The sequence below is a fragment of the Rhipicephalus microplus genome, chromosome 3 (assembly GCF_043290135.1).
Source record: "Rhipicephalus microplus isolate Deutch F79 chromosome 3, USDA_Rmic, whole genome shotgun sequence".
Lineage (NCBI taxonomy): Eukaryota > Metazoa > Arthropoda > Arachnida > Ixodida > Ixodidae > Rhipicephalus > Rhipicephalus microplus.
The window spans coordinates 8,885,247-8,911,388 of record NC_134702.1 but is presented as its reverse complement, the minus strand read 5'-3'; the positions used below and the strand labels follow the sequence as shown (position 1 = coordinate 8,911,388).

The 26,142-nt window shown below is 43.3% G+C and overlaps 1 protein-coding gene across 1 annotated transcript in view; it reads right to left on the bottom strand.

Annotated features, from left to right (window-relative positions):
* Positions 1-26,142, bottom strand: part of LOC119183036 (ubiquitin carboxyl-terminal hydrolase 48) — an 86,518-nt gene that overhangs the window by 30,752 nt on the left and 29,624 nt on the right. The window contains exons 18-22 of the mRNA XM_037433558.2: positions 23,938-24,044; positions 17,759-17,845; positions 14,796-14,920; positions 14,138-14,307; positions 1,431-1,526 (exon numbers count right to left, since the gene is read on the bottom strand). Of these exons, the coding sequence (XP_037289455.2) occupies positions 1,431-1,526; positions 14,138-14,307; positions 14,796-14,920; positions 17,759-17,845; positions 23,938-24,044 (585 nt within the window). The remainder of the gene's footprint in view (positions 1-1,430; positions 1,527-14,137; positions 14,308-14,795; positions 14,921-17,758; positions 17,846-23,937; positions 24,045-26,142) is intronic.

Below are 26,142 nucleotides of genomic sequence, written 5' to 3'. Positions count from 1 at the left end.
GTTCTTTTGAACTTTCCTGCTTTCACCACCTCTCAATAAAGTGCCATGGTTTCCTCATTCATGCTGCTGGCACTCAAAGCCCACTTACACTTGGCATCAAAGGGAGTGAAAGTGGGAAAAGTTATTGGAAATCCGCTCGCTTCGCCACTTAGGCGGCCAGAAAAACACGCCGCGATGTCGACACTGAAAAAAACGAGTACTGGAGAATTCACACAGGAGAATTCAAGCGAAAACGCCAGAGTGGCCGCAAAACCACATCCGTGCCTGCCAAAAATGTTTACATTTGTTCTGCCCCTCGTATACATGTTACCGCTGCTGCCTGTGCCGCTTGAGAATTCATTCTATTTGGGCATTTCCTGAGGATTGAAATTTGTATCGAGTTTTTTCACGTGTAAGTTTACGCCTGTACAAACATTCTTTAGGGAGCTACGCCAGCAGAAACAACACGAGCGGACGCACTGGCTGCGGTGACAACGAATTCAGCCAACAGTTTGGGCATGCAGACTCGCTGTTGCTGCACCTTCTACTTCCAGTGTTCACAGTGATCGTAATCCAAACCAGGCTCTTGACGAATGCATCTTTGTCAAGGCCGTGAGCTTTTTTGTGCTATGCGAGTAGTTTGCAATTATGCTGATGCATTTGCCGCCATCTTGAATTTGCGGCTCGTTTACATCACGTGGTTAGAGAGCTAGTACAGCCGGTGTAGCGTTGAGCGGTGTAGCCAAAGCCGTGAAAGAAAAAAGCGATCTGCGATAGCGTGGCAGAAACTTTGGTCTCGAACCGACCTTTTTGTGTCAGCCTTGCAGCGAGGTTTTCTGCCCACTTAGGGAGCGAAGCGAAGGAAATTCCTATGAGTTTTGCCTCATTCACTCCCTTCGAGGTCAAGTGTGAACGGGCCTTCCTCCGACGAACAAGCCATGTTGCATCGTTCGCGTGCGAGGGTCAAAGGTGCGTTCACATTATTCACAGTGGCCGGGAAAACCATTCGTATAACACTGAATCATGGCTTCTTTTACATAATGTAGTCAATCCGAATCAGCCTTAAAATTCGTACCATCGCAAAATTGCACATCTACTGTAATCGTGTCATGGAGATTCTACTGTATGTAGTACCATAGATCAACTTAACAGTTCAATTTTACTGTTTGGCTTTTATGCTTCATCTACATAGCTCAGTTGACATTTACATGCTGTATTTCACTTATTCAATGAGCCAAAAGTTTAAAATCAAACGTGATACTCAATCAATGTTCACAGAGGAAATGCCCAGTTCAAATAGATTCAGAAGTAGTGCACTTGGTTGTTTACACAAAAGCCATGTATACCTTTGTTGCACTAACAAGCACCGAATAACCTTGTTTGCTTATTTAAGCCCAGTTTTGCACCCTTCCACAACAATGCAATAATGCGTACCTGCATTCTTAACATACCTGTCTTCATCTTGGGGCAGGTGCAAAAGAAGACCATGTGGACAAAGGAGGTCGGTGTTAACTATGTTCGTGGGCCGCTCTTTTGCTAGAGGATACCTGCACAGCCAAATACATGCACATGCTATGCTGAACAAATTTTCTACATGAACAAAAGGTGGCATGTGCAATTGCCCATCGGCATGTCTTTGCCTTTGAATATTTATTTATTAAAAAAATACAACGTAGGCATATAAATATACATCTGGAGGTCCCAAAGTAAAAACTGTTTGGGGGACATCTAAACAAAACAGCAAATGGGGGTTACAATAGCCACGCAAACAGTGAGTTATGCATTTTATGCAATACGAAGAGCATCAACAGCAAAGGTGATACCTAATCATAAAAATATCTATATGATAATCACAATGAGACACATTGAAAAATAAAATGGAATAAAGTACACATAAATTCAGACAAGGATAAATGGCACGGGCAACCAGCAACGCGAAGACGCATCAAATATAGGCAGAGTTCATACATAGGCAAAATTCAAACACCTAAAATTTGGCAACAGTACATTAGAAAATGTTCTGTGGGCGAAAAAGAAAACCATAATGAATTCTATGGGTGAGACAGAGTGTTAATGAAATAATCGTTAGTTCTTAGTTTAAATGATAAGAATGAAGATGACTCGATATCCAATGGTACCAAGTTCCTAAGTGAAATGCCTGGAAATGCAATGGCAAATCAACTAATTAGTTCTAACTTTAAGAGCAAGTAGATTAGGTTGTTTTGAAGATCTTGTAGTATTGCTATTAATGAGGTTGGATCAAGCAAAACCTGAAATATTGAGGTCGGTATTTATAAGATGAAACATTAGTGGTACCACCTTATGATTGAATAACATGCGTAGAGGCAAAACATTTAGGAAATTGAATATAGGAGCAGAGGGAGGTATAAGCCGTAGAAATGTAATTAATCGTAATGCCTGCTTTAGCAAAATTTCTAGGTGATGAAGATTTGTGGAATGTGTATTATCCCAAGATTAAAGGCAATATGAGATGTGACTGCATATGTATGCATAATATAAAGACATGAGAAAGTTTTGATGAAAGTAAGAACGAGTTTTTGCGATAATGTGAATAGCAAGATTAAGCATGGCACTGAAACTTTAAATTCTTATCTAAAAGAACACCAAAAAATTTAGTAGACTGCGATCTGGAAATTACATCATTATTCAAGGAAACCACAACCGAATGACTGAGCAAAACTTTTGAGGAATGGATATCATAAAATTAGTTTTAGATTGATTAATTATAGCTTATTTTTTAGACACCATGAATGTACATTTGCTATATCCCCGTTAAGTTTATCCTGAAGTGCACCAGAACATCTTTTGGATCTGAAAATGGTGGTGTCATCAGCATAAAAAAAGACAGTTTGAGTGTGTTAATATTTGGGGAAAATCATTGATGAATATGAGAAATAAAAGTTGGCCAAGTATAGATTTTTGCGTGAACACCTATATTTATTAATTTTGATGAAAAGAGGACACCGTCAATTTGTACTCTGTATGATCGGTGCGTTGAATAGTTACAAATAATTTCTAAGGACAGCCCAGAAATGCCATATGATTCAAGTTTGCCTAAAAAAATGCCATGGTCTATGTCGTCAAATGCCTTGGTGAAATCAATAAAGAGAGCACCAACCAAAAGGCCTTGGTTGATGGCTAATTTAACACTTTCATTAAAAGTAACAAATGCCAGTTGAGTAGACAAATTCTCCCGAAAACCAAATTGATCACATGTTAATATATTAACTTTTGACAGGTAGTTACTCAAACAATCGTATATCAGCTTTTTGATCACCTTAGACAAAATGCAGGTAGAACGATAGTTACTCATGCACTTTTGACACCTTTTTAAGCACTGGAATAACTTTGCCTACTATGAGGCGATTGGGAAAGGTCCCATCTTGAAATAATTCGTTTATGACATGGGCTAATGCAGATGAGATTTCTTCAAACACAAGCTCAATGCTTGATGAATGTTATAGTCAAGACCTGGACCGGTTGTTTTAAGAGATTTGATGATATTGCATACTTTTTTCAGTGTTGTTGGGAATAAGTAAAAGGAATGTAAACAGCGCAGAAGACTAAGTGACAACGAATTATTCTGATTGGCGCCTGTAACACTGAAATGATCACTGAAAGCATTAGCAATATCTTGAGGGTCTGTAATACTAGCAGAATTGTGGTGTACACGCGATATACTATCTTTAGTTGTAGTGATGTTCAGGAATTCCTTAATTACTTGCCAATTTCGCCTGGCATCACTTACGTTATTTCGTAATTTACTTTCATAGTATTTACGCTTGGCATCTTTTAATGCAGAAGTTAGAATAATCGAACACGTGTTGAAACGCGATCGCAAGGTATTATTGAACGGCTGGGTTTTAAGTTTCTTACAAAACTATCTCTTTTTTTAATAGAGCGCTATAAAGAGTAACTAATCCATGGCTTTCTTGAAGAGCTGAATCATTGTGTCATAGCTGTGGTACTTGTGAATGAATTAGAACATTGTGATATTTTTTCAAAAACATTCAAAAGCTTTTTCACCGCATTGTTCTTCAAGCCCGTTAGCCTAGTCAATTGCAAAAATAATATCAATAAATTTGATAAAATCATAGAATGTCCTGACATATTTTTCAGGTTGAGGACATGTTGAAGTACCTATGCAAAAAAATATAGAGTAATTGTCTGTCGTGGCATACTCCACTATTCCGGCTATGCTATGATCTGTAGGCACAAACTAGAAAACAGGTGGTCAATTGAAGTATTGGGACCTCCAATTTCAAATCTAGTTGGGACAGAAACTAGTGATGAGAGACCATAGTTCAGATAAGTGCACAAATACTCAGGGCAAGACTATTAGGAGTCTCTATCAGGAGTTATCCAAAACACGGCAGCCACAACATGTCTCTTGTGCTGACATTGGTTACCACTCATGCTGCCCAGGAAGGCATGGGTTTCAGGATTTGTCCCCATTTCTTCAAGGATGTTTCCACTTTTGTTTTCATTCCAACTGTACTTACAAGGGTGTGTTGATTGTAAGTATAACAGTGGTTACTGCTGAAGATCCTCGTCTTTTACATTAACATTTGTACCCTTCAAGAACCAATTGTAATAGACTGGGTGCAAAACCGCATGATAACCGCATGTGCCAAAACCGCATGTGCCACGAGAGGTTCTCAGTCCTTTCAAGAACTGCAGAGATAGGCCAATCATTGATTCTGACTTCCACGCGATCGCGGTGATAACATAGAGGGCGAGTACGAAGACAACGACCTGAGATGGCCGCCACTGACGATTGCGCAATTCGACTTATCATCGACAACTAGGCTTGTGCTTCAAATATTCAAACCCAATAGTAGAGTATTCGATTTCACTTCAATTCAAATTTGAATTATTGAAAATTTCGAAGTATTTGCGATGAACGAATAAATGCCAAAAAAATCCCCAGGCCTGCGCGGAAGCCGCAGCACAGTCGCAGCAAAAGCTACAAGAGCGGCTTTTTAGAGCCTCTTCTAAACACTCATTGGGAAACTGCTGCAAGCACATTTGCTTGATACCCACGACGACATTAATAATAAAAATTTTTGGGTAGTAGGCCGGCATTCGCTATGCTATTTGCAAGTAATTTAGTGCCAATTGTTCATGCAGTGGCTGACGACGATGATAAATTATGCCTGAAGTGGGTATGCGCCACAGTTAAGAGCTGAACAAAAACAAGCTTTTGTAATGGGTTGGAGCATTGGACGACCCACTTGTTACGCTATTCACAATGTGCGATGACTGGTTGTTCTTTCGCTTTTTTAAAACGCTTTATAAGTCGTATTAATGTGATTGCTTTCCCGACATCAAGCCTGCCTAAGGCAAGTTTGCCAAAAAGTACCAAGCACCGGCGTGACTCAGTGGTAGAATACTGTGCTGGCACTTAGTGGAACCGAGTTCGAGCGCCACTGTGTGATTGGTACTAGGTTATTTTTTTCTTATTTCGTGCGACAGTTGTTGATGATGATGAGTAGTTTTTAATGGCGCAAGGGCCAATTGATGGCCAAAGAGCGCCATTTCAATTGACTACAGATATGAATAACGATATGATGCGGTGCTGTAAAGGGGCCTTAAAATTCCTTGCGCCAACGCGGGTTAAAACATGGAAGTAATAAAATCATGACAGTGGCATGAGATATGTGAAGTGATAGCGGATGGCAAAACGTCACGATAATAAAACCATGATGAAGATGTAGTCACCGCAGCCACGACCATGGTACAGAGGTCGTGCTACGGATGACCTCGAAATATTGGGTGAAAGCTATGCACATCTTTCAAAGACATGAAAAGTGTTTGCAGTTAAACAGCGGATCACTACCGTTGAGCATCCAAGGGTGTAGAGGGAGCTGCTGTCGGTAGGGCAGTAAAAAATGCTTTTTTCTTAGAGCATCTAGCTCACTGCACTGGACAAGAATGTGGAGAACCGTAAGAGGTTCTCCACATTTCTCACAATATGGTGGATCGCCGGTGGATAGAAGAAATGAATGTGTAGAATGTGTATGTCCTGTTCTAAGCCTTGTTAGTATTACTTCTGTGTGTCGTGATTTTGATAGTGGCGGCCAATAACCTAGTTGCAGCTTAATAGCATGGAGTTTATTATGGAGTTTATCCCACATGCTCTGCCAATACCCCCTGAGCTTTCGTTTTAGAAAAGGTTTTAAGTCAAGTGCAGGGATTGGTATTGATGCATTGGGAGTAGTGTCGTTGGCGGAAGCAGCCAGATTGTCGGCTAAAACGTTCCCTTGTATCTCACGGTGCCCAGGAACCCAGCAGATAACAACATGCTGTTTTGATGTGTACAGTGTGCGCAGAAGTGAGTAAAGTGACACCAGCATGGGGTTCTTGTGTTCTTTAGGAGTTTTCAGGGCTTTGACCACGCTTAGGGAATCTGTGTATATTACCGCCTTTTGTAATTTTATCTGTTTGTGTTTTACGACCGCCAGTATTGCATAAGCTTCTCCTGTGAAAATTCTTGCGCCAGGATAAAGAACGTCGGCCTCGGAAAAGGATTGGCCTACCACTGCATATGACACAGAAGTGTTTGACTTTGACACATCGGTAAAGAACTCTGGGCATGTGTATTTATGTTGTAGTTCTAGGAAGTATGTATGTATGTATGTGTGCAAGTGGTGCGTGCTTTGTGACTTCAACAAAAGAGACATCACAGTCTATAAGCTGCCACTGCCACGGTGGCAGATATGATGCAGGAGCCATCAAACTGTGTTCAAGAAGAGGCACACCTGTTTCTTCGGCCAGGCCCCTTAGACGGAGCACGTAGGGCTGCCTAAACGAAGGACGGTTCTCAAACAAGCCAGAACAAGACAAATCATTAATTGTGAAATAGGAAGGGTGTTTCATGTCTGACTTCACCTTCAAAAAGTACAAAAAGGACAGGAAACAACCTTGTAGGTGGAGCGATTATTAATTCGAATCCACGTACAGGCTCTCCACAGGGCTAGTTAGGAGAGCACCCGTAGAGAGGCGAATGCCTAGATGGTGGACAGGGTCGAGAATTTTCAAGGCTGATGGTGTTGCCGACTGATAGATTATAGCACCGTAATCTAGGCGTGTGCATACGAGGCTTTTATATAAATTCATTAGACATTTCGTGTCACTACCCCACGTAGTGCTTGACAACACTTTCAAAATGTTCATTGCTTTTAAGCACCTGTCCTTTAAATATTTGATGTGTGGGATGAAGGTTAGTTTGGTGTCTGATATGAGACCAAGAAACTTGTGCTCGGTCTTCACTGACAGAGGTTGACCATGCAGGTCAATGTCGGGGTCAGGATGGAAGCCCCTCTATCGGCTGAACAAGACACAAGTGCTCTTTTGCGCAAAACCATTCTCGTTTGCCTATTGAGATACCTTGTTCAACCCTAGTTGAACTTGACGATGGCACATTGAGATGTTGCACGATTTGTAACCAATCTGTATATCATCGACATATATGCAGTAAAGAATATTTTGTGGGAGAGACAGGTGCAAGGAATTTACTTTAACCATGAAAAGTGTGCAGCTCAATACACTTCTTTGTGGCACTCCTGTTTCTTGGACAAGTACTCGAGATAAGACAGTGCCAACTCGGACACGGAATGTACGGTTGGACAGGTAGCTTTCGATAATTGTCAGCATTCTACCCCGCACACCTAAATGTGACAGGTCTCGCATTATGCCAAAGCGCCATGTAGTGTCATATGCCTTTTCCATATCGAAGAACACAGAAAGAAAAAATTGTTTATGAACGAAAGCGTCGCGAATTTGTGCCTCGATACGGACAAGGTGGTCAGTGGTGGACCGAGCTTCTCGAAACCCACACTGGTATGGGTCAAGTAGGCCATTAATTTCAAGGAAGTGCATCAGGCGCCTGTTAATCATTTTTTCAAAGACCTTGCAAAGAAAGCTGGTTAATGCTATTGGCCTGTATCTGGAAACTGAGGCCGGCTTGCCTTGTTTTAGAATTGGGATAACGATAGCTTCCTTCCAGGCTGAGGGTAGCTCGCTGGAAGACCATATCGCATTATACAGAGAGAGGAGAGCTTTCTGGGTTTCAGTGGGCAGGTGTTTTAACATTTCATATGCCACACAGTCCGGGCCTGGGGTAGATTTATTGCAGCAGGAAAGTGAGGCTTGTAGTTCAGCCAAACAGAAAGGTTCATTGTATGCCCCATGTGTTGTGGGCTTGCGCTCTAATCTCTGTTTTTATATTGTGGTTTTGTATCGTCGGAACGCTTCACTATAGTGTGTTGAGCTGGAGACCTGTTCGAAGTGCGCTCCGAGAGTGTTTGCCTGGTCTTCCAAACTCTCCCTTTGTGTGTTCACTAGAGGAAGTGAATGTGCTTTTCATCCTGCCACCTTACCAACCATGCTCCAGACTCTCGACTCATCTGTGTATGAGTTAATGCCCGATAAAAATTTGTGCCAACTTTCCCTTCTCGCCTGTCGGCGCGTCCTCCTTGCTTGCGACTTGACGTTCTTAAAGTTTACAAGAGTCTCGGCTGTGGGCGAGTCTCTAAGCAACTTCCATGCCTTATTTTTTTTTGTTTCGAGCATCACGGCACTCATTATTCCACCATGGGACTCGTCCTTTGCTTGACGGTCCACATGTTTGGGGAATACATTTTGTAGCTGCATCAACCAAGAAAGCTGTAAAGTAGCATACAGCATCCTCTATGCTCAACGCTGCCATGTCAGTCCAAGATAATACAGTCATTTTTTGAAACTTTTCCCGATCGACTTTGTCGGTGAGCTATTTGGGAACTTGTGTGCAGGACATGTATTTGTTATTGATGTGCTGATAACAATAGGAAAATGGTAACTTCCATATGGATCATTGATGACTTCCCATTTAAGTAGAGGCAGGAGTGATGAGGATGTTATGCTGAGGTCTATTGCTGAGTACTTATTGTTAGCAATGTTGTAATATGTTGCCTCTTTCCGATTCAGGAGACACGCACTGGAAGAAAAAAGAAACTGTTCAATCAGGCGACCTCGCGCATCAGAGCGAGAGTCACCCCACAGGCTACCATGTGCATTGAAATCCCCTAAGACAAGGTAGGGTTCTGGTAGTTCATCTATGAGAGACTGGAAGTCATGCTTTTCGAGGCGGTGTTGTGGAGGTATGTAGAGAGAGCAGATGGTGACGAGCTTATTCAAAAGAACTGCTCGAACAGCCACCGCCTCAAGGGATGTTTGTAGTGGTAGGTGTGTGCATGCAATCCCTTGATTGACTATAATGGCAACACCAACGGATGGCACAATGGCATCATTCCAGTCTTTCCGAAAAGTAACGTAATGCCGTAAAAAGTTGGTGTGTTTAGGTTTCAGGTGTGTCTCTTGTACGCACAGCACCTTAGGTGTGTGTTTGTGTAAAAGTTCCTGGATATCGTCGAAGTTTCTCAGCAGTCCTCTGACGTTCCACTGTAGTATTTGTATCATTCTAATGTTGTGTGGTGCTGTGTGTACAAAAGTGTTGCGTTAGGTTACAGGGCCTTTTGGGGGCCCCTAGACTCGAGGTTTTTCTTTTTCTGGCGAGCTCCAAGAAGTTGCGCCTATTCTTCGGCGTCTGAGGCGCCGGAGGAGTAGGACTTGTATCCATCACCTCTTGTGAGGTGGTGAATGGTGCCTGCTCGGCAGGCATGGTCATAGAACTTTCGGACCTAACTGCACATGCAGTGGTCCGAGGTTCAGCAGACACGGGGGTCTGCCGGCCCTATTTGTCAGGTGGCGGAGCAGTACAGGCTGCTACAGCCGGGGGCGCTGGTGGCACGACCGCGGCCACACAGTGTGTGACATTCGCGGGTGCAGAGACATGTGGCGTGGCGCCCCGGCGCGTCACATCTGCGAAAGAGGGATAAGATGGGTTGTGTAGTGCGAAACGTTGGCGTGCTTCTTGGAATGAGAGATTAAATTTTACTTTAAGTTCTACTATTTGTTTCGCTTTTTTCCATGCGGGGCATGATCGCGAGTAGGCAGCGTGATCTCCTTCACAGTTTGAGCAATGAGTTGTTTCTGAGGAGCAGTTGTCGGATATGTGTTGCATGGATGCACACTTTGCACAAGTGGCGCGCCCTCTGCAAATATGCGATCCATGACTGAAACGTTGACACTTGAAACATCGACGAGGGTTGGGAATGTATGGCCTTACACAGAGCTAACAATAGCCGATTTCGATAGATTCTGGTAAGTCACTTGTTCCGAAGGTAATTATTACGTATTTTGTAGGGGTCAGTTTGTTGTTGCGCCTTATTGTTATTCTTTGGACTACTACTCAACATTGTTTCGACTTCCTTTGAATGAAAAAAAAAAAAAACAGGCCTCTTTGCATAGAGGCCTTATTTCAATTTTTAAGAAATATTTCGCTGGTTACTTAGGTCAAGATGAATATGCCCCTTTTTATTTACATGTCATAAATACTGTTCGAATTCGATTCAAAATCATTCGAGCAGTATCACTATTCACTTCGAATTCACTTCGAACCTAAAATTCACTATTCACCTATCGACAACCTTATTGCAATAAGTATCTTCAGCTACACAACTCGGGCATTCACGTGGCGTAGTTAAGCGTGCTGCACACTTTTAATGGGCGAAAACTTGAATGAGCTGGGAAGCTACGTGCTGTCACCGCATTGTGTGGGACTGTGTTCAAGCACACACTGTTTTGTAGAAATTAAAGCAACTTACTGCTGTGAATTTCAGCATTGCGGGTCGCGAGTTCAAATAAACTTCGCTGCATTAAATTGATAAGGCTGAACACACATGTACGGACGGCATTGTAAACATAGTACTGTTTTAATCATAGTGCACAACTTAATTAGGTGGAAAATCAAACACGCCATCAGCTACCAGAACTGCTAGAGCATTGTAGGTGTGCAGCGCTTGCAGGAATCTTGTCATTCCCATGTTAACCCAACAAGTAACTCGCTGCATCTGTGTATGATCTGGAGCATGGTGGGTATGAAAAACAATCCACGGCAAATGCGCTTGTATACTACAGCTCAGCAATCACAGCACGAGCCAAGCAACCTCTTTGTTATCTCACTGCACACAACTAACCATGAGACTGGCTCCATGCGTCCGCACCACATTTCAGTGAAGCTGTGTCAGTTTTAAATTACCTTATTTACTTGCTTAATTAATGAATGCACTCGCATGGTTAATGCACCCCCAACTTCAGTCATCAAAATGTGGGTTTCTTTCTTTCACGCAATAAATGCACCCCCTACATTCATCCGCTGCAGTCCCACTTACTGACACCTGGTGCTCCCTTGTCCGTTGGATCTCTTACGTTTTTTATCATTATGCTGACCCCCTTTGGCCACCTTGGCTCGCTCCTTCGCCTCATTCTCTTGCTGCCGCACGCCATATTGTTTTTCTTTTTACCTGCGCCCGGCACTCTTTAATTACTTGAACGCCACAGCGGGGTTCACGAACGGTGCGAGTGTAGAGACATCGCAGCTGATAAGCACACAGCGAGCGAAGGTCATGAAACTGCCCACGCTAACCGATGATCCCTTCCTGCAAATACGAAACTTTAAGGCCCAATCACATGCCCGTGATTTTCGAGCGACAACAACAAGATATGCTGACATCATGGCTGTTGCGAAGGGTTATTTGTCGCCACCGCATCGCAGCTTTTCGGAAAATCAGGAAAAATCTCTTGTCGCTCAGAAAATATTGCGACGATTTCCGCAACATGGTAACGATCCCGATTCTTGCTCCTGTTGCACTTTGCTCTTCATGCTTGTTATCCGCACGTACTTTAAGAAATGCAAAATGTAGGCTACCTTTTCTGCAGTAATTTCTCATGTTAACAGTGAGATGGCAGCCGTATTTTGTCGTTAATCTTGTTATCGGCACACTGTTTTGATGCTTTGGTGGTAGCTTGCTACAATGTGAATGGCGGCGGCGCTGTCGTGGTGCAAGGTTGCCTCGAAGTTGGCAAAGTGCATCAAAGCGTCGTAGTGCACGCTTCTGGACGCCCCTCGAGATCACGGCAGATACCACTGTTGCGGTAAAACGACTGCAATAAAAGAAAGCCGCGAAACGCTTTTATGCAGTCTGTGGGTGGTGCCTGGGCAGCTTACAGAAGATAACGCCACACCAACCACCAAAGATGAGTGCAGTGCAACAAAGAGGCTGTTTCCAAACAGAGTATGCGCATGTCAATTGCGAAAGGCTAAGCGACATAACTTCTTTTTTGCATTACCGCATTTTTTGGTCATCCTAAATAAGTTTTCATAAAATTTGCCCTGCATAATAAATGCACCCCCAACTTCGCTCCGACTTTTTAAAAAAATAGCTGGGTTCATTACGCAAGTAAATATGGTAGTAGCAGATCGTGGTATGGTGGTAAAAACTAGACTTGTGCAAATATTCAAATGCTTCGAATAGTCGAACAAATAGTACAGTATTCGAATTTGCTTCCATTTTAAAATATTGAAAATTTCAAAGTATCTGCAATGAACGAATAGGTGTTTATTATACCACATGTAACTGCCTGTAGAGATGGTTCACTGCAGTATACGGGTGCTAAGCAGTGAAAACATTTACTTAAGAGATATCCGCTTTGCCGTGAAGCCCCATTACAAATCTAAAGGGGCCTTGCAACACTTCTTGAGCCTGGTCAGAAAACGCTGCCAATCAGTAGTCGAGGCTACCGTGAGCCAAATGTTATAACGCAGCTCACGGCCTGGAATCGACAGTAAATTTTCAGTCAGCTAAAAATTGCTTTCTTTTCTCTCAACAAATGATGAATGAAGCTAGAAAATTACTCGTCACAGCCATTGTATCAGCCATAGGCTGACTTGAGTATGGCACGCTCGGTTGTTACTGGGGCCGACACGAAAGGCCATAAATTGTTCACGCGTACATGCGCGATCGCACTAAAAATTCGCGTATTCCAAGTAAAAAAGTGAGAGAGAAGAAAAGTGCTCAAGGTCATGACTCATGAGGCACGTGTGACTTATTTTCTTTCGCCATACCTTTCCTCCCTGCTTACCAACGATAGTTATAGCGCGAGAACAAAACGACGACACAGAGACAAGAAGGACACGAAACTATCGTCATGCCATACCAACTAGCCCAAGCTGCCACACTTCCCTGCTTACCTTCCAGTGCTCCCGTTGGGATAAGACAAGAGAAAATGCAATTGAAGCGTGCACCAATCTGCAACTCTGCTCGTACTGGACGTATTCTGATAATTTTTGCAGCGGTGGATTCATCAGGCAATAAGTTTTTTTGGTGAATCAATTCCGTGGATAGTCAAAAAGTGTTGCAGGGCCCCGGTGAATCATCATGTAACCCTCAAATCGATTGATCATTTTTTAAAGTCTAGAAGCTTGTTATGCCAGCTTATATTCTAAGTATAATAAATTTTAAAATGTTACGTATTTTACAGGTTACAACTTGCATCCTACCAAAAGTCAAATCCTCCTACTACTCAAAGTTGTTACGACTTCTTTTGAACAAAAGAAAGGCATTTGCATAGATGCCTTATTTCAATTTTTAAGAAATATTGTGCAGGTTAGTTAGGTCATTATAAATATGACCATTTTTCTCTATACGTTATACATAGTATTCGAATTTGATTTGAAATTATTCGACCAAGATCACTATTCGCTTCAAACCTAAATTTAACTATTCGCACAAGCCTTGTAAGAACGGATACGATGTGTCGCGTAAAGTCGGTACTGTCTGTTCTGTCGCCCTGCGAGTCTGCGCATCTCGGACCCCACAACAGTCTTAAAATGCTCCCTGGCATCATGCAAGCTATTTAACAGTCCTGAGAGACTGCAAAAACTTTTCTGAACTTTGGGAAAAAGAAGGGTAAAGGCTTTATGGTGGGTACCCTGGGCAGTGTTTGCTGTGGCACTGTATTTCTTTGTTGGTGGCAATAGCACACATCAGGCGATGCAAATTTATACTTGGTGATTAATGTGTACTAATGTTTAGTGTGTAGTTATGCTTCGTTCCTTATAGGTATGTGTTATAAGGTTTCACTTTATATACTGTTTGCATCACTGCCATCAATTTAGATTGATTTTGTGTGCATACGTGATTGCCTATGTATTTTATTTATTTCTCAAAATGCATATTTTGTGAAGTGGTCTCACCTGAGAAAGAGCTTCCATTGGCTGAGGAAATGGCGCGCAAGCAGACGGGCTGTGCTTTCACTGAGATCGGGCCGGTTGCGCTCTTGCACAAGGTCGGCAAACTGCTGCCGCTCCTGAGTTGCTTGTTGCTTCAGTGCCACTTGCGCTGCGCTGTCCTCCATTTGATGAGCCTGCCACAAGATCGCAATTGTCGATGTGAGGCTGCCCACAATGTCACACAGTGAGTGCAGTTACTTGCCGCGTTCAAAAGCTACTTTTCTTTTAAACTATCCCAACACCACTGAAAGTGGAAAATGTCTGTTTATGAAAGAAATTTTCATTCGCAAAAGTAGAGCCTTGTTGGAGTAAACACGCAGAAGTGTTAGTACACACAAAGTGTCAAGCTAAACTTTCGTATGTATGCTCATCACTGGACGAACTTAGAAATTCATCAATAGTACTTCTTCCACTTGCATTCCCCTGAAGTTGACTGTTTCCAAATAAGGGTCACACTGAAAACTGCTTTCACACTAAGCAAATGACTGGAGTGTCCTGCATGGTTGTAAACAATCTGCCATGCTCTTCATCCTTCAAGATGGCTTTCCATCATTTATGTTTGTATGGGTGCCAACTGATGAAACGATTTTCAATATTACCAGGGAGAAACTTGACCACTGACCAGGCACTGTTGGCAATCTTCTGTCGTCTCTGGAAACTGGGGTGCCGAGGGGAAATGTCCCATGAGCAGTGTCCAAACATCCATGCTGACGAGACGCCGTATGTTCTTGTTGGGATTCAGGCCCCCTGCACACAAGAAACTGGAAGCTTTAAAGGCTTACAGAGGTTTTAACCTCAGGTTGGCACGAGCTAAAGTCAAGGAGTTTTTTAAATAGTGCTTGGAGCTACACAGCAGCCACAATAAATTGCGATAATAATAAATAAATAAAAGTAACTGTTGGGGTTTAACATCCCAAAACCACCATACGATTATGAGAGATGCCGTAGTGGAGGGCTCTGGGAATTTCTACCAACTGGAGTTCTTTATCATGCACCTAAATCTAAATAGATGGGCCTCGAGCATTTTCGCCTTCATTAAAAACGCGGTAGCCGCGGTCAGGATATAATTGAGGCGAAAACCCCGTGACCTGCAGGATGTTCGTCTCTATAGAAAAATCTTGCAATTTGCGGGTGAACAACCAAGTGCCTTAGCCACTAGACAACCGTGGCGGATGCGATAATTGCGAGGTGTTGGTAATGTATCACAATAGTTGATTTGATTGATGTGCAGGGTTTGACGTCCCAAAACCACCATATGATCATGAGAGAAACCGTAGTGGAGGACTCCGGAAATTTTGACCACCTAGGGTTTTTTAACGCGCACCCAAATCTGAGCACACGGGCCTACAACATTACCGCCTCCATTGGAAATGCAGCCGCCGCAGCCGTGATTCGATCCCGCGACCTGCGGGTCAGCAGCCGAGTACCTTAGCCACTAGACCACCGCCGCGGGGCATATCACAATAGTGTGCATGATGTTAACCGTGATTTTCAAAAAAGGTTTTTTCCCCGGAAGAACTGAAGATCCGAATTCGTTGAATAGTGGAAGAGCACTATGCAAAGCATGCAGAGAGACACACAATATAGCAGATAAAGTATGACTAGAAGCTACTTAATAATATGCATTGTGTTTGTATATTTAAAGAATAAAATAGTACAAGAAGTACTACTTCAAGTACTATCACACTTACATTTCTACAAAAAGCAATATAAATTTTCTAGAAATTGTGCCTTATATTACATATAAAACAAGCAAACTGTAGTATTATATGCAATATACACTACTCTGAAGTATTAAACCATGAATATGAATTGTCAATGTTACTTTCTGGTCTACGTAATTGGTTAAACGCATCAAAATGTGTCATAGTGCTAGCAGACATGCAGGAGGAAGACACAAGACAAGTGCTAACTTTCAAACTAACGTTAATTGTCAGAAGAAGCTGTATAAGTAGGTCTGTATACAGAAGGCCCAGTCACCACACATTCAGGCTCCAGTTGCAGAACGTGCGCTAGAAAACCTAGACAGAAGAGAATGTTTGTGAGCAATTCTGATCAAGTGAAAAAGCTTGTAGCGCCATACATGCACAACGCGTCATGTGCTTTAATGAAAACTGACTGAAAGGTAAAGGTAGATTTCTTCTCCACAGAAACTAATTAGCATTTGCAAGGCCACAGACCCATTGGCCACAAGACGCGCAGGATGTGCAAAGAAACATCTGTCCTCCTTTGCCTCATGCGTAACTAAATGCAGTGTATCTCATCCAATTTTCTTGTGAGAAAGTTTACATTGGACAGTGGGGGGACGCTTGAATGACAGGCTGAGAATACACAAGCAGAAATTGGGTCGATATCGGGATAGCCATGTGTGTGCACATGCAAGCAATTGTGGATGTGAAGCTTAAAAAATATGAGAAATTGCCGAAGCCACTCTCGTAGCCAGGTGCGGTAATAAGTCGGTCAGCTGACCTTCAGAGGCACTGACTGCAAGTGAATTTTCCTTGCAGGACGTCACAAGCTTTCATGTGCGGTGATTGGGCCTTCTTTTGTGAATGTATCGGCAAGCACTCTCAAATTATGACAGGTAGATTGCCACTATCCCTCAAGAGGAAGGTATATAACAGCTGTATCTTGCCGGTACTTAGCTACGGAGCAGAAACCTGGAGACTTACAAAGAGGGTTCAGCTTAAATTGAGGACGACGCAGCGAGCAATGGAAAGAAAAATGGTAGGTGTAACCTTAAGAGACAAGAAGAGAGCAGAGTGGATTAGGGAACAAACGGGGGTTAAGGATATCATAGCTGAAATCAAGAAGAAGAAATGCACATGGGCAGAGCATGTAGCGCGTAGACGGGATAACCGCTGGTCATTAAGGGTAACTGACTGGATTCCCAGAGAAGGGAAGCGGGTTAGGGGGAGACAGAAGGTTAGGTGGGCAGATGAGATTAAGAAGTTTGCGGGTATAAATTGGCAGCAGCAAGCACAGGACCGGGTTAACTGGCGGAACATGGGGGAGGCCTTCGCCCTGCAGTGGATGTAGTCAGGCTGATGATGATGATGATGATGATGATGATTGGGCCTTCTTTTGTGAATGTATCTACTTATACAGCTGCCTTCTGACAGTAAATGTTCAGTTGGAAGTCAGCACTTGTCCCCTTGTGTCTCCTTCATCAGCATCAGATAGCACTAAGACATCTTTGGTATGGGTTTCTTATTTTTTGTAACACCCTCATAAGCAGTTCGAAAATTTCATGCAAGCTTCAAAATCCATATTATTTTTAGATGCGTCAACAGTAACAGTTTTCAAAGGCTTGTCTTGGGGCAAACTTATCCATTTAGTATCAGCTTAAATGCCTCAAGTTTGATGAAAGCTAATCAATTTAAGAATTTTGAGAACATTGCTTCCTAGAGTTACTAGAAATCAAACTTAGTCCTCAAATGCACCAAATTTTCTTCACAATGGTCTGGTGATTGTCGAGAAAAATGCACTCTCATATTTTATAGCTACTTGGCTGGAGAATATAAACAGCCCCACGCTAAAGCTTCTTCCCCGATGCGGGGCTGAACACCCATGGGGGCTGTATACCATGAGGGCAGCAGATGTCCTCATTGAAGCTGAAGGTGGCAACGGACACCGGTGGCAGCGTTGTGTCGGAGTCATCTTCAATAGGACCTGCATGACGGCAGCAAATTGCAAACATGCTTACAATTACATCGTCCGTACAGTTTACCTTGAGCACAATAACTACTAGAAATAGTGAACTGAGAGTAAGTCTTCCTTCTGAATTAGGTGATTTTTTTTTTTCAGTTTGTTTAAAGGAGAGAGGAACTGCAACAATGTCTTTCTAATCTTGTTCCCTTTCTCTGCTAAACTAGCTGTAACAGCTTTTTAACATTTGCTAATGTCCCACGGATCACTGCTTCTGTGTTCCTGTAAAGCCTGCCTGCCAGAGGCCACATGCTGCTCACTAATACCTTCCTGCAAGACTTCATTATATCTTTTACATCTTTATGCAATAAATGGCATTAAACACAGACAAGCACTGTAAATAATGTAGCTATAGACAACAAGAAAGAAACATTTAGGAAGAGCATAATGAAACAGTAGTGCCAAGAGTGATTCTGCCGAAACATGGCATAACCTGGAGCTATATATGTATACCTGCCAACCTAGGAGCATGAAAATTCGAGAGACTGCTGTGGGGGTGGGGTGGGAGGCGTATACCATATGTAATTGCATAATAGGCGCACTTTTTTTTCCAGAAGATCTGGCTCCAAGCTCGCGGTGCGTCTACGAGATGGGGTAAAATTTCCAAAAATTTTATTTTCGACGACAGCATAGACCCTTAATAACGTATACGTCGTAGAAGCCACGAATATCTGTGCTACAGCCGAAACAACCTCTTTCATAGGCTACACTAGCGGAAAACGTGCTGAGCATGCGCTCTTGCGTGTCCGAGAATTGAGGCAGGCGATGCATTAAAATTTACAAAAATTAAAACCAAAAGACCCGCGCTGCCAATGAAACGAACCCCGATAAACACCCTGTACGTATGAGTCTTAATGCAGTTCCATCAACACGCGTATTTTTTTTTTCCGGTTGGGAACTGCGCGGCACCGGTATTTGAACCACGGACCTCTTGCATGCGAGGCGGATGTTCTAACCACTACGCCATCGCCGCACTCACCGGTAACCATCGCCGGGAACGCACTCCCTCACCATAGAAGGATTGGCCACCCTGGTGCAGTATCTGGCCACTACCTCCCACATGCATACGTCAAATAACTCATGGCCCTCAGTTCCCAGCAGCTGCGAAGCAACTGACCATGGCGGCGGTCAGATCTGCAACGCAGCAGAGGGTGCTAAGAATCTCTGGACTACAGGCCGCCTTTGGAACCTGAACTTGGCAACGTTTAACGCTAGAACCTTATCTAGTGAGGAAAGTCTAGCTGTACTATTCGAGGAGCTAGAGGGTGTTAAATGGGATATAATAGGGCTCAGTCAAGTTAGGAGGACAGATGAGGCCTATACGGTGCTACAGAATGGGCACGTCTTTTGCTATCGGGGCTTGGCAGACAGAAGAGAACTGGGAGTGGGGTGCCTAATTCACAGAAACATAGCTGGCAACATAGAGGAATACTATAGCATTAATGAAAGGGTGGTAGGTATTGTAATTAAACTCAATAAAAGATACAAGATGAAGGTAGTACAGGCTTACGCGCCTACATCCAGCCATGATGACGCTTCAGTTGAAAGCTTCTATGAAGACGTGGAATCGGCAATGAGTAAGGTAAAAACACAGTATACTATAGTGATGGGCGACTTTAATGCAAAGGTAGGGAAGAAGCAGGCTGGAGACCAGGCAGTAGGAGATTATGGCATCGGCACTAGAAACGCCAGAGGAGAGCTACTAGTAGAATTCGCAGAACGCAATAATTTGCGGATTTTGAATACTTTCTACCGAAAACGAGAAAACCGCAAGTGGACATGGAGGAGCCCTAATGGCGAAAATAAGAACGAAATAGACTTTATAATGACTGCACACCCAGGAATCGTGCAGAATGTGGAAGTGGTTGGCAAGGTACGATGCAGTGACCATAGAATGGTACGGTCTCGAATTCGCCTAGACTTGAAGAAGGAACGACAGAAACTGATACGCAAGAAGCCAATCAATGAGCTATTACTGAGAGGGAAAGTACAGGAATTCAGAGTGTCGCTGCAGAACAGGTACTTGGCTCTTAGTGAGGATACCAACCTTAGCGTAGATACAATGAATGATAATCTAACGAGTATCATTACGGAGTGTGCAGTGGAAGTTGGAGGCAGGGTAGTTAGACAGGACACTGGCAAGCTTTCCCAGGAAACGAAGAACCTAATTAAGAAGCGTCAAAGCATGAAAGTGTCAAGTACAACAGACAAAATAGAACTGGCAGAGCTTTCGAAGCTGATTAATAGACGTAAAGTATGCGATGTAAGAAGGTATAACATGGAGAGAATTGAACACGCTCTGTAAAACGGAGGAAGCGTCAAAGCAGTGAAGAGGAAACTTGGGATAGGCAAAAGTCGGATGTATGCACTAAGGGACAAAGAAGGCAAAATAACTACCAATATGGATAGGATAGTTAAAATAGCGGAGGAGTTTTACAGAGATCTGTGCAGTAGCCAAGACAACCACGACCTTAATACTATAAGAACTAGCAGTAACCCAGATGACACCCCACCAGTAATGATAGAAGAAGTCAGAAAAGCTTTGGAGAGCATGCAAAGAGGCAAAGCTGCTGGTGAGGATCAGGTAACATCAGATCTGCTGAAAGATGGAGGACAGATTGTGTTAGAAAAACTAGCCACCCTGTTTACGAGGTGTCTCCTGACGGGAAGAGTACCAGAATCTTGGAAGAACGCTAACATCATCTTAATACATAAGAAAGGAGATGACAAGGACTTGAAGAATTACAGGCCGATCAGCTTGCTCTCTGTAGTATACAAGCTATTTACAAAGGTAATTGCTAACAGAGTAAAGAAAACATTGGAATTCAATCAACCAAAGGAACAAGCAGGATTTCGAACAGGCTACTCAACAGTTGACCACATTCATACTATCAATCAGATAATAGAGAAATGCTCAGGGTATAACCAACCGCTATGCATAGCCTTCATAGATTACGAGAAGGTGTTTGATTCAGTAGAAATATCAGCCGTCATGAAGACACTGCGGAGTCAGGCGTAGATGAAGTATATATAAACATTCTGGAAGAAATCTACAGGGGATCAACTGCTACCATAGTGCTTCATAAAGAAAGCAACAGAATACCAATCAAGAAGGGTGTAAGGCAGGGGGACACAATCTCCCCAATGATATTCACCGTATGGTTACAGGAGGTTTTCAGGAGCCTAGAATGGGAACAGTTAGGGATAGGAGTTAATGGAGAATACCTTAGTAACCTGCGCTTCGCCGATGACATTGCATTGCTGAGTAACTCAGGGGACGAATTGCAACTCATGATTACGGAGTTAGACAAGGAGAGCAAAAAGGTGGGCCTTAAAATTAATCTGCAGAACACGAAAGTAATGTACAACAACCTCGGAAGAGAGCAGCGCTTCGAGAGAGGTAATACTGCACTTAAAGTTGTAAAAGACTATGTCTACTTAGGGAAGGTAATAACCGCAGAGCCTAACCACGAGATTGAAGTAACTAAAAGAATAAGAATGGGGTGGAGTACATTCGGCAAGCACTCTCAAATTATTACACGTAGATTGCCACTATCCCTCAAGAGGAAGGTATATAACAGCTGTATCTTGCCGGTACTTAGCTACGGAGCAGAAACCTGGAGACTTACAAAGAGGGTTCAGCTTAAATTGAGGACGACGCAGCGAGCAATGGAAAGAAAAATGGTAGGTGTAACCTTAAGAGACAAGAAGAGAGCAGAGTGGATTAGGGGACAAACGGGGGTCAAGGATATCATAGTTGAAATAAAGAAGAGGAAATGGACATGGGCCGGGCATGTAGCGCGTAGACAGGATAACCGCTGGTCATTAAGGATAACTAACTGGATTCCCAGAGAAGGGAAGCGGGTTAGGGGGAGACAGAAGGTTAGGTGGGCAGACGAGATTAAGAAGTTTGCGGGTATAAATTGGCAGCAGCAAGCACAGGACCAGGTTAACTGGCGAAACATGGGAGAGGCCTTTGTCCTGAAGTGGACGTAGTCAGGCTGATGATGATGATGATGACGACGTATGAGTCGATTTCCAGGGCTTGCACCTCCATATTCAAGACATTGAATTGCATTGCTAACCACCATTCGAAAGTTACAGCACCACCGAAGCCTCCTTTTCCTCCAAGAAGAGCTACCGAAATGAGATTAGCTGATTCCACACAAAACTCCAATATGATCACCCACGACCGCAACCTAAAAGAATTAACAGCGATTAGGCCTAGCCTACGGTTCAGCATGTTGTTGCGGGGAGTTTGTACAAGACAACACAAAGATTGAGCGTCGAAAAGATCACACTCAAGCACTAATCCAAGAGCAGCGTGCATGATACGATCTTTAGCTTCCCAGCCAGGAAATTAACAACGATATAAGTTCGTCGAGCTGAGCTTGTGCAAGTCAGCGATTCAGCAAGTGCGAAAGCTCGCGTCCGAAACTTGAAAAGCTTTTAAACTTGCGGACGAGGTAGCAAATGCAGTAACAACGATGCTTTTCCCGACAAGAACCTCAATGCACACTTGACGAGGACGCAATCGCGTGTACCATACAGAGCATGCGCGACCGGCTAGCGCCTGGAGCTTTGCCCGCGCGTCTGTGCAAAGGTTACTTCGACGCCCAGGCAACCTAAGTAACCGCCAATCTTCCTCACTCGGTGAGTCTGCGGAGCTGGCACAGCGCTTCCATAGTCATTTTTTATTTATTTTTTCCTTGGTTCAGTTAACGCAAGAGGACATCGAATTGCAACCATGCAAATACGGTACAGAACTACTGATCACAGCCAAGTTCGAGGTGCGCCTTATTATGTGCGGAAATAAAAATATCTGGTTTCTCGCGACCAAACTGGAGGTGTGCATATTATGCGAGTAAGTACGGTATATTAGAAATCACTGTGACTGAGACATTTGTGACCCGTTGTCGTTGCTTTCATCCAATGCGATTGCGAAAGCACGACGTTTGAGAGCATGTATATGTTTTCGGCATCTTAGGCACTTCCCAGACAATCGCAGTTGTTCTCGTACATCTGCACTACTCATGGACTTCATGTCCTCGCACTTTGGGAACATTTTCTGAAACATTGTTCCTGCATGATCACGAGCGCTTAGTTGCAAGTTGCGTTCCGCAAGAAATCCCATGAATAGAGATTGGCGCAGATCGCACTGCCATGTCAGCTCTTTTAGAAAAAAACTCCGGATATTGCCGTGCCCTTGCGCAGACTGGACGTAGTTTTCATGCTCCTGTCAAGCGATGTGTACCATTATTTAGACCTTGCCTCCGAGCAAAACTCTTACATTACAGGCACACGAAGTACAGAATCCGTATTTGCCACCTTTCCGCAAAGGCACACAGCCCAGAAACTTAGCTGTGTATCAGTCGAGAAGCACTTGCAAGTACTTCTTTGCTTTTGACACCGCCATCGACCTTCCAACTGAACTCTGTGAAAAATAAAACCCCCCAACCACGTAACAAACACAACTGATGCCTAGGCAAGTGGTGTAGGCCTAGCATGCGAAATGCAGAAGTCAAGACAGACAGACACAGTAGTTGTACATTTTCCCTCGCCTTCGCCCAGGTGTGCAGTACTATAGTGCCTGAATATCCTTAGCGATAATGAATGGTGTGGTGACCACTAGAAGTTTAGTGCCGTGTGCTCTTCCCCCACACCGAAACAGCAGAAAATGCTGATGCACGCAAGTGGTTAAATAAAACTGCCGTGGTGACCACATTATGGCAAATTCGAAATAGCATTCACACAATCGGGAGATTACGACAAAATTCGAGAGTCTCCCAGACAATTTGGGACAGTTGTCAGGTATGTATATGGCGTTTCGCAGAGGCTAAAGGTAAACAGTGTGTAAATAGATCATTCATGTTAGTAACTTAAAGTGAAGACTGCAAGGCACCAGTTTCAAAACAATTTCAGTCCGATACTCTCCTCCAATGTGAAAGAGGAAAATGGGTGGTAATATACATTAAATCAACCACAAATATAAAAATTAGTTGCAGTGGGTGGAACCAATAATGAAAGAAGGCATAGAGCACAACAGCCCCGCTGACCTGTGTCATTGCCGTTTGTCTCCTGGGAGGGAGATGCCACCTGCGCCATGGCCAGCTTGCGCCACCAGAGCAGCGACTGCTTGCCCACCCACATGGACGACTCAGTGCTGCAAGTTTGTCATAGTCTGTACTCTTGCATAGTGGCTACCAGACCACATGTTACAGCAGTACACATGAGCAGAGACTCAACACGGACTTTAAAGCCTACATTAGTGGTTTTCATCGAGCATCGGACTAAAACCTGCAACTTTTCACAGCAGCACTCTCGAACCACTGAACTGCAGGGGTTGAGGGTACTCAGTGCTGGCATCGAGCCTTGGGCTGCGCATGTCGTACCAGCACACATGGTACGCTTGGATATAGTATGTGTACTAGGCGCCTCTCTCCAGTAAGAAGTGACTGCCGTGGTAGAAAATTGTGCGTATTCGAACAGACCATCTGGCCATCACTGTGTCATGTATGGGTGGATGTACAATCAGCCCAAGAGGAACAACTTGAAAAACAACTTGAGCGAAACTGTGTCTGCAGCACAGCACGCCATGCGATAAATGCATATGTGGGATATGTTCGCGCTGCATCGCTTTCCGTCGTCACCTGAATTGCGAAAGCAGCGGGTGTCGTCAGTAAATCGGAAGAACCTCCGCGTGTAGCCATCGTCGCGCCCCTGTTCACGGCACATCATTATATCGCGGCAAGAAAACCATCGAGAACAACGTTCCTATGCAGCATCTTGGATATCAAAAAAAAGGCATAGATGTCGCCACACATGTATCGAGTGCCCAGCCAGTCGCCTATATAGCCATTATCTGCAAAGACATGCAAATACCGACGCTGCAATAATACGTAACATAATTGTGCTGCATGCACTCTTTTGCTATAATTCAAGCATGATCAGAAGCTTGTAGCTAATGTGAAGTAGCAGCTGCGAACAACAGCATCTCCAGCTACGCACCCCACTGCTCTAGACAAGTGTGATTACGTCTGTACACAAATTGCTGAAGGTACTGCGCTTGCTGCTAATACCGATGACGGAGCACCGCCGTTAGCAGACACGGAGCTCATTCTTGTGTTGCTAGCATGAAGGCGCGTCGATGAATGGTTCAGACAGTGACGGATCGGTCAGTGGCAGCGACGATATCACACAAAACATTTTAAGCAAACAAAAAAGTTGCGAACACAGGCTGTAACAGGGATCTTACACCAATGGGTAACTCGCCGATTCGAGTACAGACAGCCCTAGATGGTGATTTTGCCAAACTTGTACGTAAAATGGCATGCATTTAAATATGGCGGCCCCCTGTCGTGAAAATTTGAAAACGTGTACAGTCCACATGCATTTCCTTTGCCTGCTTCTGAAAAATAAGGGAGCCCTTCATTTTTGATTCCTCTACAACAAGGTCTAGTGGGTATTTTCTGCAAACTGTGTATCATAAAGTGTTGATCTATATGTATAAGGAAGTGTGAATAGCAAATTTCAGGTTTGCAGAAAATTTGAAGTGAATAGCGCTTTGGTTGATTTATTTTGAATCAAAGAGCATACATCACATATTAAAAAAATGGGAACATTTTTCATGACATAACTAACTTGCACAATATTTTTTTTTATTGGAACAAAGAATATGTGAACTTCATTCATTAGGATTCAAAGTGAAGTGGAAGCAACCTTGAAGAGTAGCAGGATTTAAATTTCAGAAGAATGTAAGTGATAAATGGCAAGGTATCTTAAGTTTCAAAATTCGCTATACTTCGGGCATATAAGCCCTTATAACACGCTTTTGAATTTTAGAAGTGATCATTCGATGAGAAGGTAATATGTGCACTTAGTTTAAGTGGGGGTTTGTATCAATCCAGGTTTTTCTTGGGTATGTGCTTTTACAGCAAAGGACTTTTATGCTGCAGTGGAACACCACCTTCACAAGGGGGGGTGTTACATTTGGTATATTATATGCCTACTTGTCCCTTTCAAATACTTCGAAATTTCAAATAATTGAAATATGTGTCAAAGCCAATATTCGAAATGCTTCAATAGTTGCACATGCCTAGTGATTGCCACCCTGTATGGGGCACAAATTACATCGAGCAATAGCACACAGCACTCAGAATAACTGTCAGAATAAAGAAAATGTTTCCCTGTGAGTGCATTTTCTTTTTCTAGCATCAGGCTACAACCCTAGCAAGCAGCACATACAGAAGCACAAATTGCTT